This window comes from Carlito syrichta, unplaced genomic scaffold, assembly GCF_000164805.1.
Source record: "Carlito syrichta isolate Samal-C Ts95f unplaced genomic scaffold, Tarsius_syrichta-2.0.1 Scaffold142856, whole genome shotgun sequence".
NCBI lineage: Eukaryota > Metazoa > Chordata > Mammalia > Primates > Tarsiidae > Carlito > Carlito syrichta.
In genome coordinates this window covers 183,821-197,512 of record NW_007086952.1, presented here as the reverse complement: position 1 = coordinate 197,512, position 13,692 = coordinate 183,821, and the positions used below count along the sequence as shown (strand labels likewise).

The 13,692-nt window shown below is 40.4% G+C and overlaps 1 protein-coding gene across 1 annotated transcript in view; it reads left to right on the top strand.

The window, feature by feature from the left end:
• ARNT (aryl hydrocarbon receptor nuclear translocator) overlaps nt 1-13,652 on the top strand; it is a 77,161-nt gene extending 63,509 nt beyond the window's left edge. Inside the window, exons 13-22 of the mRNA XM_021708519.1 lie at nt 1,035-1,109; nt 2,476-2,627; nt 7,548-7,658; nt 7,797-7,869; nt 8,350-8,473; nt 8,655-8,757; nt 9,140-9,287; nt 10,700-10,850; nt 11,585-11,751; nt 13,294-13,652. Of these exons, the coding sequence (XP_021564194.1) occupies nt 1,035-1,109; nt 2,476-2,627; nt 7,548-7,658; nt 7,797-7,869; nt 8,350-8,473; nt 8,655-8,757; nt 9,140-9,287; nt 10,700-10,850; nt 11,585-11,751; nt 13,294-13,383 (1,194 nt within the window). The 3' untranslated portion in view covers nt 13,384-13,652. The remainder of the gene's footprint in view (nt 1-1,034; nt 1,110-2,475; nt 2,628-7,547; nt 7,659-7,796; nt 7,870-8,349; nt 8,474-8,654; nt 8,758-9,139; nt 9,288-10,699; nt 10,851-11,584; nt 11,752-13,293) is intronic.
• The last annotated feature ends 40 nt before the right edge of the window (nt 13,653-13,692 follow it).

Genomic DNA, 13,692 nt, shown 5'->3' with positions numbered 1-13,692 from the left:
CTGAGGCGGAAGGATCGCCGGTGCCCAGCAGGTCAAGGCTGCAGTGGCGGGGAGCGGACAATGCACTCCAGTCTGGAAAAACAGAGTGAGACTCCAACTCAAAAAAAAAAAAAAAAATGTAAATTATATTTAAAATCTGTAGTCCATCCTTTATTTTTATTTTATCTTGTTTTCAAAAGATATTTATTGACTTTTTTCTTTTTTGAGTCAGAGTTCTTTATTCTGTTGCCCAGGCTGGAGTGCAGTGGCACAATTATAGTTCACTGCAGCCTCCACCTCCTGGACTCAGATGATCCTTCCTCCTTAGCCTCCCAAGTGGCTGGGACACCACCACACCTAGCTAATTAAAAATTTTTTTTTGTTGAGATGAGGTTTTACTGTGTTGCCCAGACTAGTCTCAAACTTCTGGCCTCCAGCAGTCCTCGTGCCTTGGCCTCCTAAAGTGCTGGTATTACAGGCATGAGCCACCATGCCCTATCAATACATCTAATTGTTTATTTGTTTATATTTATTTTTGAATTGGAATAATCTCACTCTTTTGCCCAGACTGGAGTGCAGTGGCATGTTCACAGCCACTGCAGCCTTGATCTGTTGGGCTTAGGTGGTCCTTCTGCCTCAGCCTTCCAAGTAGCTGGAAGTACAGGTGCACACCACCACACTTGGCTAATTTTTTTTATTATAGCAGAGATGTGGACTCACCAAGTTGCCCATACTGGTCTCAAACCTGTGAGCTCAGGCAGTCCTCTCACCTCTGCCTCCCAGAGTGCTGAGATTACAGATGTGATTTACCATGCTCAGCTATCTCTTTAAAATAAATGTATAACATTCAGAAAAAGAAAAATATTCTAGAAGCCTGCTGCTTCGCAGATCCCATCTTCTATTATTCATCTTTTTTTAATCTTTTTGTTTTCCCCATACTTACCTACAATCTTAGGATAAAGACAGAAGAAATAAAATCCAAGTTCTCAGCTGATGGACCAGGAAAGTTAGATGACCATAAAAGTATATATCTTACCCTTCTTTCTTCCTTCTAGGAACTGTTAGGAAAGAATATTGTAGAATTCTGTCATCCTGAAGACCAGCAGCTTCTAAGAGATAGCTTCCAACAGGTAACTTTTTTCCTGGTTTGGGTCTGTATAAACATGTATCATATTCACTCTACAAATATTTACTGACTGTAGATTAACTGATCACTGTGGCAGGCACTGCAGTGTTATATTCTTTTAGTACTTAATCTTCATTTTTAAGTAATAGAAATGGACTAATACTCTGAAACTATAGATAACATCCAAGGTATTTTTGTTTGACTTTGGCTCCTTACTGTCTTGTCTTTAACTAGCTGTATCCAAGGAGCTGACTTTAAAGTATTTGAGATATTGTATGCTTCACTGAGCTGTTTATTACAGTAGATAAATTCATTTCTAGCTGGGCATGGTGACGCATGCCTGTAGTTCCAGCTACTTGGAAGGCTGAGGTGGAAGTATCACCTGAGCCCAGTAGGTCGAGGCTGCGGTGACCATGAGCATGCTACTCCACTCCAGCCTGGGCAACAGAGTGAGACTCCAACTCGAAAAAGAAAAAGAAAAAGTTATTTCACACAATTATGTTATAGATAAATGAGAATTAACTCTTGATTGTAAACTGTTGATTGTAATTTTCAGACCCCAGCTCCTGAAAATATCTAGTGAATTTAATAGACTTGGCTTTAGATAACAGCTCTTACTATATATTAGACAAGTTAATCAAACTCTTTAAGTCTCAGTAGTGTCCTTATGGATAAATAGGTATATTAATAGGTACTTAAATTCAGAGGGTTACTGGGAAGATTAAATAAGATAATGTACATTAAAGCACATAGCCCAGTGCGTCACACATAGTAATTACAAAATAAATGTTAGTTGCTAATATATATATATTTTAATTGTTAGGAAAGGAGGGTTAAAATATTATTTTCTATTTCATGAAATTAGAAGCTAAAGTAATACATTACTTACTTTTAAACCAAAGCAAACAAGACTAAAGCCAACTTAGTTTTATTTAGTGAAACCTCTATGGCTGTGAAAAAAATTCTCAGGTTTTGAGGGGAGAAAATCTAGGATTGAAGAGCAGTCTGTAAGCTATATTCAATGTCATTAAACTTACTAAATTTCTGGTATAGACTTTATAGAGCAAGCTCAGATATGTTTAGTGGATTTTTCTAAGTGAGGTAAACGGTCTTTTCACTTCTGTAAATACGTGTTATTCCTGTTTGACTTTGACAGGAGTGGTCAGATAGCTTGATACTCTGGGAAGAAAAAGATAAATGTATCTCTTCTTTAATTAGTCACTTTGTTTTTACTTTCATGTTTTAACATTGAAAAATACTAGTGCTTCAAGAACAATGCACCAGAGTCTAGGGCTGTGGATATAGGAAAATTTTAATTTTCTAAAGAAAGTTTTCTATGAATTCCACTGATGGCATGAAAACTTTTTCAGGTGGTGAAATTAAAAGGCCAGGTGCTGTCTGTCATGTTCCGGTTTCGGTCTAAGAACCGAGAATGGCTCTGGATGAGAACCAGCTCCTTTACTTTCCAGAACCCTTACTCAGATGAAATTGAGTACATCATCTGTACCAACACCAATGTGAAGTATGTACCATACAGGAGTATGAAAAAGCCATTTTTTTCCCTTTGCTCTCACAACACAAAATACTTCTGGTATCAGATGTGTCAGTTAAACAAGCAAGCATAGTCTAGAAATATTGAAAAAAAATAGAAAAAGTTAGGCATGTTATGAATGTATAAACTATATGTAGATTCTAGGCTATTTTATCATTTACTATCATAAGATATACACAAATCTATTATAAAAAGTTAAAATGTATCACAACTTAAACACAGACCATACATGGTGCTATTTGTAATCAAGAAAAATGTAAACAAATGTAAAGATACAGCATTAAATCATAAACTACAGAAAGTTAAAGGTAGTACATACTGTACTACTGTAATAATTTAGTAGCCACCTTCTGTGTTATTGCAGTGAGCTCAGTTGTTGCCATTATCTGCTTAAAGAGTGTCTGCTTAAAGAGTATCTGCTTAAAATGCCCAAGTAGTAGCCACTTAAAATGTTATGTGATACTAATTATCTCCTCATGGGCAGTTCTTGCCAGTAAACTGCATATTGCAGTAAAAAGGGATCCTAATTTATCTCACTTATTTTTCATCATGTTTAATGTACTACTATAAACCTTGAATGACATCATGATGTTATATAACTCAGGATGCTGGAAGTACTTCCAAGAAGCAGAGAAAAGAAAAGGTTGAATTGCTTGATAAGTACTGTGTAGATTGGGGTCTGCAGCAGCAGTTGCTTGCCATTTCACACAGATGGTTTTTTTTTTTTTGAGTTGGAATCTCACTCTGTCGCCCAGACTGGAGTGCAGTGGCCGCTCCCGGCCACTGCAGCCTCGACCTGCTGAGCTCTGGCAATCCTTCCGCCTCAGCCTTCAGCCTTCCAAGTAGCTGGAATTACAGGCATGCGCTACCACGCCTGGCTGATTTTTTGATTTATTGTAGAGATGAGGTCTTGCTGCCCAGGCGGGTCTCGAACCCGCAGGCTCAGGCAATCCACTCACCTTAGCCTCCCAAAGGCGCGGGATTACAGGCTGAGCCACTGAGCCCGGCTTAGATGGTTCCTTTTGTAAACAGAGGATGTAAACTTACAGTATCCATAAATTAGTACAGTATTGTAAATGTATTTTCCTAATAACATTTTATCTTCTCTAGCTTACTTTATTGTAAGAATACAATATATAATACATAGAACATACACAATATATAGTCATTGACTGTGGCTTATTGGTAAGACTTCTGGTCAATAGTAGGCTGTTAGTTAATTTTTAGTGAGTTATACTTGGATTTTTGACTGTGTAGAAGGTCAGCTCCCCTAACTCCTATGTTGTTCAAGGGCCAACTGTATTTTATAATATTTTCCAATATTGGGATTTCTCATGGGCCAAGTCTGCTTAGCTTTATCAAGCTATCTCCTTCTCTGCTTTTCCAGTATTAAACACCATTAGTTTGAAGCTCCTCATTTTTCAATTTGTTGGATTTGGGGTAGTTAGTTGATCAAGGTGGAATAAGATTTTAACAAGCAGTAGTTCAGGGACTAGTCTTGAGACGGAAGGGTTTATGTTTCAATTTTACGTATCAACCCTTTCTGGAAAGGATTTTGTTTTGTACTCCAGTTTATTCTAGTCTTGTAGGATTTTACTCTAGAACAGGGTGGGCAAACTCCTTCTGTAAAGAGCTAGATAGTAAATATTTTAGGCATTGTGGGCCATACAGTCTTTATTGCAACTATTTGACTGCTGTAGCATGAAAACAGTCATAAACAAATAAAAGGACATGGCTGTGTCCCAATAAGCCTTTATTTACAAAACCTATATTTACAAAAACATTTATTTACAAAAACTATATTCCATGCATTTAGTCCTTTAGAGCATAGGTACATCCTACTCTTTCGTTAATTTCTGTTCATCCCACTCTTTCATTAGTTCTGTTTTATCCCACTCTTTCATTAATTCCTGTTCCTCTCTTTTACTCTTTTCTGTTTGAACTTTCTTCATCAGCTTTTAAAAAAAGTTTTGTTGAGATACATTTCACATACCATACTGCTCACCCATTTAAAGTATACAATAAGCCGGGTTTGGTGGCTCAGCCTGTAATCCTGCATCTTTGGGAGGCTGAGGTGAGTGGATTGCCTGAGCCCGCAGGTTTGAGACCCGCCTAGACAACTTGGTGAGACCTCATCTTTACAGTAAATCAAAAAATGAGCCGGGCGTGGTAGTGCTCGCCTGTAGTTCCAGCTACTTGGAAGGCTGAGGTGGAAGGATTGCTGGAGCCCAACAGGTTGAGGCTGCGGTGGCCGGGAGTGTGCCATTGCCCTCCAGCCTGGGCGACAAAGTGAGACTCCAATTAAAAAAAAGTATACAATGTTTAGTATATTACACAGTTGTATAACTCTTACCATAGTCTAATCTCAGAACATTTTCATCCCCCTAAAAGAAATTCTGTACCCTTTCTCCTCCCTCCCTCCTGAGTCCTGTGTAACCACAAATCCACTGTCTATTAATTCACCTATTTTAGATATTTCATATAAATGGAATAACAGACTGTAGTTCCTTTGTAACTGGCCTCTTTCAACTTAGTATAATGTTTTCAAGGATCATCTATGTTGTAGCATATATCAGTACTTTATTTCTTTTTACTGCCCAGTATTCCATTGTATGAGTATACCACATTTTGCCTATCTTTTCAATCAGTTGATGGACATTGGGTTGTTTCCACTTTTTGGCTGTCAGGAATGCTTCCATGAATATTCATGTACTAGTTTTTGTGTGGATAAATGTTTTTATTCTCTTGTGTGTATACCCAGGAGTGGAATTGCTGGATCACATGGTATTCTGTTTAAACTTTTGAGGAACTGCCAAACTATTTTCCAAAGCTACCTCATCATTTGCCATTCCCAGCAGCAATGTGTGAGGGTTCTAGTTTCTCCACATCCTTGCCAATACTTGTTATTGTCTTTTTTTATTATAACCATCTAGTGAATGTCAATTGTTACATTACTTCTTTTCCATTTAATCTACTTCTGTATAATTGACCTTGAGCACAGCTCTTCAAGATCACATTATGAATACTTAGTAAATGTGAATAGTACCTGATGATAACAGTATTGTTCAATTCAGTCTTTACAACTAGTAAAGTTTAAATACTTGCTAACTAACTTAGTCTAACACAGTAGATTGAGTTAGAACTTTTTATTAACTTTGAAGTGTGTGGTCACTGTAGCTTTTTGTTATTATCTTTTTCTTTTTGCATCTTTATATTATGCATCAGTCATCGTTTTGTGTTTCCATTTTGTTTAAAGTAAAAAAAATTAAAAAAAAAAAATATATATATATTTTTTTGAGTTGGAGTCTCAACTCCAGCTTCAAAAGCCTGTCGCCCCAGACTGGAGTACTATGGTATGCTCACTGCCACCCCAGCCTTGTTGGGCTCAGGCTATCTATCCTTCCGCCTTAGCTTAACTTCCAAGTAGCTGAAACTATGGGCACGTGCCACTACATCCAGCGTGATTTATTGTAGAGATGAGAGGCTGGTCTCAAACCCGTGGGCTTAGGCAATCCTCTCACCTTGGCTTCCCAAAGTGGTGGGGTTATAGGCATGAGCCACCATGCTCGGCCTAAAGTAAAAAATTTTAAGATCCTTTTAAGGACTCAAGTTCTAGAAATCATGGCTTTCCCCACTTTTGCATATAATTTTCCCCACCATAATTAATTAGTTCTTAATATTTAATTTAATTTTTTTCTGAGTTGGAGTCTCAGTCTGTTACCTAGGCTGGAGTGCAGTGGCATATCATGGCTTACTGCAGCCTCAACCTCCTGAGCTCAGGCAATACTTCATCTCAGCTTCCTGAGTAGCTGAGACTGTAGTCATATGCCACCATGCTTGGCTAATTTTTTTATTTTTTGTATAGATGAGGTCTCATTAATGTGGCCCAGACTGGTCTCAAACTCCTAGGCTCAAGCGATCTTCCTGCTTTGGCCTCAAAAAGTGCTGGGATTACAAGTGTGAGCCACTGCACCTGGCCTATTGTTTCACTTTAAAATAAATATTCTTTGTAGGAAATTTGGAACCAAGGGCAGTGGCTCATGCCTGTAATCCTAGCACTTTGGGAGACCAAGGCAGGAGGAATAATTGAGGCCAGGAGTTTGAGACCAGCCTGGGCAACACAGCAAGACCTCATATCTATAAAGGTTAAAAAAAAAAAACTAGTTGGGCATGGTGGTGCATGCCTGCAGTCCCAGCTACTTGAGAGACTAAAGTGGGAGAATCACCTGAGTCTGGAAGTTCATGGTTACAGTGTGCTTTGATTGTGCCACTGCCCTCCAGTCTGGGCAACAGAGTGAGACTCTATCTCAAAAAAAAAAAGTTTGGAAAGCATTGAAAAGCATAGTGAAGCCAGGCATGGTGGTACGTGCCTGTAGTTCCAGTTACTTGGAAGACTGAGGCGGAAAGATCACCTGAACCCAGAAGGTCGAGGCTGCGATGGCCAAGAGCGTGCCACTACCCTCCAGCCTGGGTGATAGAGTGAGACTCCAACTCAAAAAAAAAAAAAAAAGTATAGCGAGAAGGAAAAAGAAAATTCTTATACCCCAGATAGTTTGTGTTAATGTTTTAGGATAAATACTTTCAGTTTTTTACCTATGGTTTTTTTAAATGCTGTATATGGATATATATACATCTATAACAACCAGGTATCAAATACATGGTCTGAGTTAGAACCCAAACAGCATGAACACTTGTGCCATGGGACATAGTTTCTGTTTGCACCATGTTGAATTGTTTGAATTGTTTGTTGAAACTGAGGTCATAGGTTACCTGTGGGATTGGACTCTAAAGGGGGATTTATTATTGATTTTTCTACCTACAGATGAATAAATGGAGTCCAGTTTTTTTTTCCTCTCTCTTTTCTCTGTTTTGTCTATTTTATTTTCCTAGGAACTCTAGCCAAGAGCCACGGTCTACACTGCACAATACAATACAGAGACCACAGCTAGGTCCCGCAGCTAATTTACCCCTGGAGATGGACTCAGGGCAGCTGGTATCCAGGTAAAAAATGGTGGAAGAATTATCTATTGAGCCCAGGGTATGGATGCTTGTAATTGTTTGTTTGTTTAAGGCCCTTTCCCAAGACTCTTTTAAAAATCATTTTTCCTATTTCTCTTCCCACTGGCCTTTGGTATAAAGGCAACAGCAGCAGCAAACAGAATTAGACATGGTACCAGGAAGAGATGGACTGGCCAGCTACAATCATTCCCAGGTGTGTGTCTTCTTCTTTGAAGAAGATAGTGAGCATTTTCTTCTTCTTTTTTTTTTTTTGAGTTGGAGCCTCATTCTGTCACCCAGGCTGGAGTACAGTGGCACACTCACAGCTACCCCAGCATTGACCTGCTGGGCCCCAGCGCTGACCTGCTGGGCTCCCGTGATCCTTCTGCCTCAGCCTTCCAAGTAGCCGGAACTAGAGGCGTGCGCTGCCACACCCAGCTAATTTTTGATTTATTGTAGAGAGGAGGTCTCACCAAGTTGCCCGGTGGGTCTTGAACCTGCAGACTCAGGCAATCCACTCACCTCAGCCTCCCAAAGTGCTGGGATTACAGGCTGAGCCAACCGAGCCTGGCTGAGCATTTTCTTAAACATCTTGCAGTACCACTTAGGGTGCATGTGTATTTATATGAATTTTAGGGTTATTTAATTGTCATGTTAAACCTTTGATGGTTATTTTTAGCATTGTCTTCTACAGGTTTCTGTTCAGCCTGTGTCAACCACAGGACCAGAACACAGCAAGCCCCTTGAGAAGTCAGATGGTCTATTTGCCCAGGATAGAGATCCAAGATTTTCAGAAATCTATTCCAGCATCAATACAGGTATGTTTCTTCCTCATTCCCCTTTTAAATTCTCATCCAGATCACTTGCTGATGCTGCCCAGTCAGTAATCTTTAATATAGTTCCACTTAATCATAATACCTCACGAGTAAATAGGAACTTGCTGAACTTCTATACTGCAGCCCCTTGACTGGCCCTCCCCCGACTCCTTTTGGTCCACAGATCAGAGTAAAGGCATCTCCTCCAGCACTGTCCCTGCCACCCAACAGCTATTCTCCCAGGGCAACACATTCCCTCCTACCCCCCGGCCGGCAGAGAATTTCAGGTGAGCCCCATATATGTGTGCTGCTTTACAGGGCCCTGAGGGATTCAGTTGCTGAATCCAAATTTTATCCTTCCCTTGCTTTTTCTTGTTATTTCAGACAAAGCAGTGGAGCTTGTAGGGCCTAGGGTGAGGCAAACATGCTGCTTTTCCTCCTATTTCTTTGCACCTGTCCTATTGCCATGTTCTAGGCTCCATCTCCATGTGTGCTGGTAATTGTGTGACCGTCAGTCCTTCTTGTGTTTTCCAGAATCTGTTACCAGATTTTCCTTAACCCAAGGATGTCAAGGGGATCTAGGAATAGCACTAGATTGTCCTTTGATTCCTAGCTTCTGTGATAAATTCATCTTTTTAATCTTTTACCTTACTATTTGCTCATTCCTAGGAATAGTGGTCTGGCCCCTCCAGTAACCATTGTCCAGCCATCAGCTTCTGCAGGACAGATGTTGGCTCAGATTTCCCGTCACTCCAACCCTACCCAGGGAGCAGCCCCAACTTGGACTCCTAGCACCCGCCCAGGCTTTTCTGCCCAGGTAAAACTTCTCATCTGTCTATCCCTGTGCATTTTTTTTTGTTTGGTTGCTTGGGCTTTTTTCTGTATGTAAAATTATTGTCTATTTTAAATGCCTTCTTGCCAATCCCCATCCTCCTCCTTCCAATTTTTATCTCTGTTGAGAGTAGCTAGATAATTAAAAATCACAGATAATCCAAAAATCTCATTAAAGTCTATGGTTTGCACATATTCACCTTAAATCAGAAATGCTCACATAGAACATTTTGAGTAGGTTTGATATTCAGATTTGTTTTGGAATAAATTCTAAGAAGTTTCTGCTTTGTTTAGGTATTTTACGTAATATAATACAGGAACAAAGGAGAAATTTAATTACAAATTACACACAGTGATGTCTATTTACAAAAAAATGAAAAATTCTTATATTTATGTGTATATATAATATGTAATAAATATGTTAAGCCTAAAGCAAACATTCTTTAATAGTTACTATATTACTATATATGTAATGTTTTAAGTAAAAAAGTCAAAACCAAAGCAAGCTCCACAGTGTTTCATGCAGTATGATCTCAATCGTGTACAAAATGCATAGGAAAATAAAAACATACGGACTTCACAGCAACTTGGATGGATTTAGAGTCATACTCCAGTAATCTATCACAGATACAAAGAACAGAGCACCACATTTTCTCACTCAAAAGTGGACCCTGAACATTTACCATAATACTGTAAGAAAGGGATTGGGAGTAGCGGGATACTGCCAGGGTGGGGGGTGGGGCACAACATCAGTAAGGGTACCTGATCTCAAATCAGGCAAAGTAGGGACCAAAGCGAGGCCCAAACTTTGCCTGTATGATGACCACTTGTATACCTAATCCTGAATTGTATCCCACATCTTTAAAAAAAAAAAAAAGAAAGAAATTATCCAAAAATGTTAACCATGGGCTCTGGTGATGGAATTATGAATAATTCTTATTTTCTTTTTCTCCTCCTTCCTTTCCAAATATTCCACAATGTATATGCATTACTATTATGGTGAGAAAAAATTGTTTAGTTTTTATTTAAAAAGACATCATTGGGAGCACATGAATGCAGAACAGACTGAATAATGGTGCAAAGTATTTTTTTCTCTATACATAATACTCTACTGTTACTAATGCCTCTAGTATTATATAACTTTTATAGTTTATGAGTCGTTCATTTAATTTTTATTATAACTTAATTTTATTAATCCCACAGTTCTTCGCTTTTTGCACTTTCATTTCAGCAACCTAAAAAATAGTGTCAAGAGATTGGGAGTTGATCAGAAGAAATAGTGTAGGAAATAAGTGATGAGTTTGTTTCAGAAAGATGTAGTGATTGACAGTGCTGACTCTCATAATAGGCATGGCATATGCAGTGTTCCATTTATTCTGTATCCCCTTCTGTCTTTAGCAGGCTACCACCAAGAGTCGCACGTCCCAGTTTGGTGTAGGCAACTTTCAGACCCCATCTTCCTTCAGCCCCATGTCCCTCCCTGGTGCTCCTACTGCATCACCTGGTGCTGCCGCCTATCCTAGTCTCACCAACCGTGGCTCCAGCTTTGGTGAGTTCAGACCAGAAGGAGGGTAATGGGAAAATCACACCACTAAAGCTACAGGATTTGGTGGTTTAAATTGTTTGCCTCTGTCCTGGGTACACTGACCTAATTTTAGGGAAATGCAAGGTGACAGTCTATTTGGAATTTAAAACCTACCCACATGAAAAATACACAGTAGCCAGGCTCGGTGGTTCAGCCTGTAATCCCGTGCTTTGGGAGGCTGAGATGAGTGGACTGCCTGAGCCTGTGGGTTCGAGACTCTCCTGGGCAACTTGGCGAGACCTCATCTCTACAATAAATCAAAAAATTAGCTGGATGTGGTAGTGTGCGCCTGTAGTTCCAGCTACTTGGAACGCTGAGGCGGAAGGATCGCCGGAGCCCAGCAGGTCACAGGCTGCGGTGGCCGGGAGCAGCACTGCACTCCAGGCTGGGCGACAGAGTGAGACTTCAACTCAAAAAAAAGAAAAATACACAGTAACAAAAAGACATCTAAATTATTATAGATTTAATATTATGTACATTTCAGCTAAATGAGCAAAAGACTCTTTGGAAAGGCTGCCTAGAGAAGAAAAATTAATTTGGGGTTGAGTTTTGAAATAGAAGGGGCATTGTTTGGGAGAGAAAATGATAAAAGTTATCCTAGGTAAAGTTAATGGCTTGCATGTAGTTACGTACTGGTTTCTCCTCTCCACTGGAATGAGTAGATTGGAGTTGTTTATTCTTGCTTGCTGTATTTATAGCTTCTGAGACTGGACAGACTGCAGGACAATTCCAAACACGGACAGCAGAGGGTGTGAGTGTCTGGCCACAGTGGCAGGGCCAGCAGCCTCATCATCGGTCAAGTTCTAGTGAGCAGCATGTTCAGCAGCCATCAGCACAGCAACCTGGCCAACCTGAGGTCTTCCAGGTGAGAGAGTGAAAAGACTTAAGAAAATCAGAAACTGGAAAAGAAAGGGTCAATGAGGAGAGACAGAGAAGGAAGCATGCCTGGATTGAGGTATTTGGTTGGGGTGTGTGAGAAGACAGAGAGGGATAAATGCCAGTAATTGAAAAGATTGTGACCAGCCTGATGGCTCATGCCTGTAAAATCTCAGCACTTTGGGAGGCTCAGGTGGGAGGATACCTGGAGGCTAGGAGTTCAAGACCAGCCTGGGCAACATAGCAAGACCCTGTCTCTACAAAAAATAGAAAATTAGCCAGGTATGGTGGAACATGCCTATAGTCCTAGCTATTCAGGAGGCTGAGGCAGGAGGATCACTTGAGCCCAGAAATATGAGGCTGTGGTGAGCCATGATCACACCACTGCACTCCAGCCTGGGCAACAGAGTGAAACCCTGTCTCAAAAAAAGAAAAAAAAGTGCCAGGCTTGGTGGCTCAGTCTGTAATCCCAGCACTTTGGGAGGCCAAGGCGAGTGGATTGCCTGAGCCTGCAGGTTCGAGACCCACCTGGACAACTTGACAAGACCTCATCTCTACAATAAATCAAAAGTTAGCCGGGCGTGGTAGCGCGCGCCTGTAGTTCCAGCTACTTGGAAGGCTGAGGTGGAAGGATCGCCAGAGCCCAGCAGGTCGAGGCTGCGGTAGCCGGTAGCGGCCATTGCACTCAGACTCCAACTCAAAAAAAAAAAAGATTGTAGAAACTGGGCATGATGGTGCTTGCTTGTAGTCTCAGCTACTTGGGAGGCTGAGGCAGAGAATCACTTGAGTTCAAGGACAGCCTGGGCAACATAGCATCATAGTGTGACCCCATCTCTTAAAAAAAAAAATTTTTTTTTTTTTTTGTGAACTTAATGTGATGCACACACTTTAACCAGAACAGACAAGTTTAATTATGTGAAGCACCATAGGAAGATGTCAGATTTAGTTTAGCTCATTTAAGGAGATTCACATACCCACTTCACAGTAGCTTTGGATTAAAAGAAGCCAGGACAATTAATATGAAATAGAACATATTGGTTATAGCTATAAAGTTCTGTTTATACAACTCCTAAGTGGACTGCAAGAGTGAATGGAGTACTCTCAGGTAGAACAAAGGAGAAGTTAGTTGATTAAGACGGTCATGCTCTACCGACTGAGCTAGCCTGGCTCCCTAGGAAGAGCTAGTTGAAAGCAAAGATCGAAAGAAAGCAAAACAGGTTTTGGTGGAAAACAAGTAGGATACAAGACTCCATATGTGTCTACATGGGGTTATGTGAAATGTGGCATGTTGATTTTTCCCTCTTTGAAAATATTGAGGACGAGAAAAAGGTAGAATTGTAGGAGGACAGAGGAGAGTAGGACAAATGACTGGGGTCTAAATGAGTCAGAGTTGCTGGAAGGAAGCCATTTGAGAGCCCAGCATAGCAGAGCTCTTGGTCAAGGATGGTCACGCAGGGAATGCTGGGAGGGAACTTGGGGAATGCACGGGATCAAGGCACGTGACCTGGACTTAATCTTTTTCTCTTATTAGGAGATGCTGTCCATGCTAGGAGACCAGAACAACAGCTACAACAATGAAGAATTTCCTGATCTAACTATGTTTCCCTCTTTTTCAGAATAGAACTATTGGGGTGAGGATAAGGGGTGGGGGAGAAAAATCACTGTTTGTTTTTAAAAAGCAAATCTTTCTGTAAACAGAATAAAAGTTCCTCTCCCTTCCCTTCCCTCACCCCTCACGTGTACCCCTTTCCCTTCTGGCTTCTCCCCTGCTTTCCTGCCTTTCCAAGGTGACATTTGTAGAAGAAATTGAATTAATTCCCAGGATTTTTAAGGACACTTTGAAAATTTGAAACTGGGTGAAGTTAGAATGCATTTCCTTGTGTCTCCTGACCAGAAGTTGTGTAGCAGTGATTTGTGTTAGGGTCAAGAG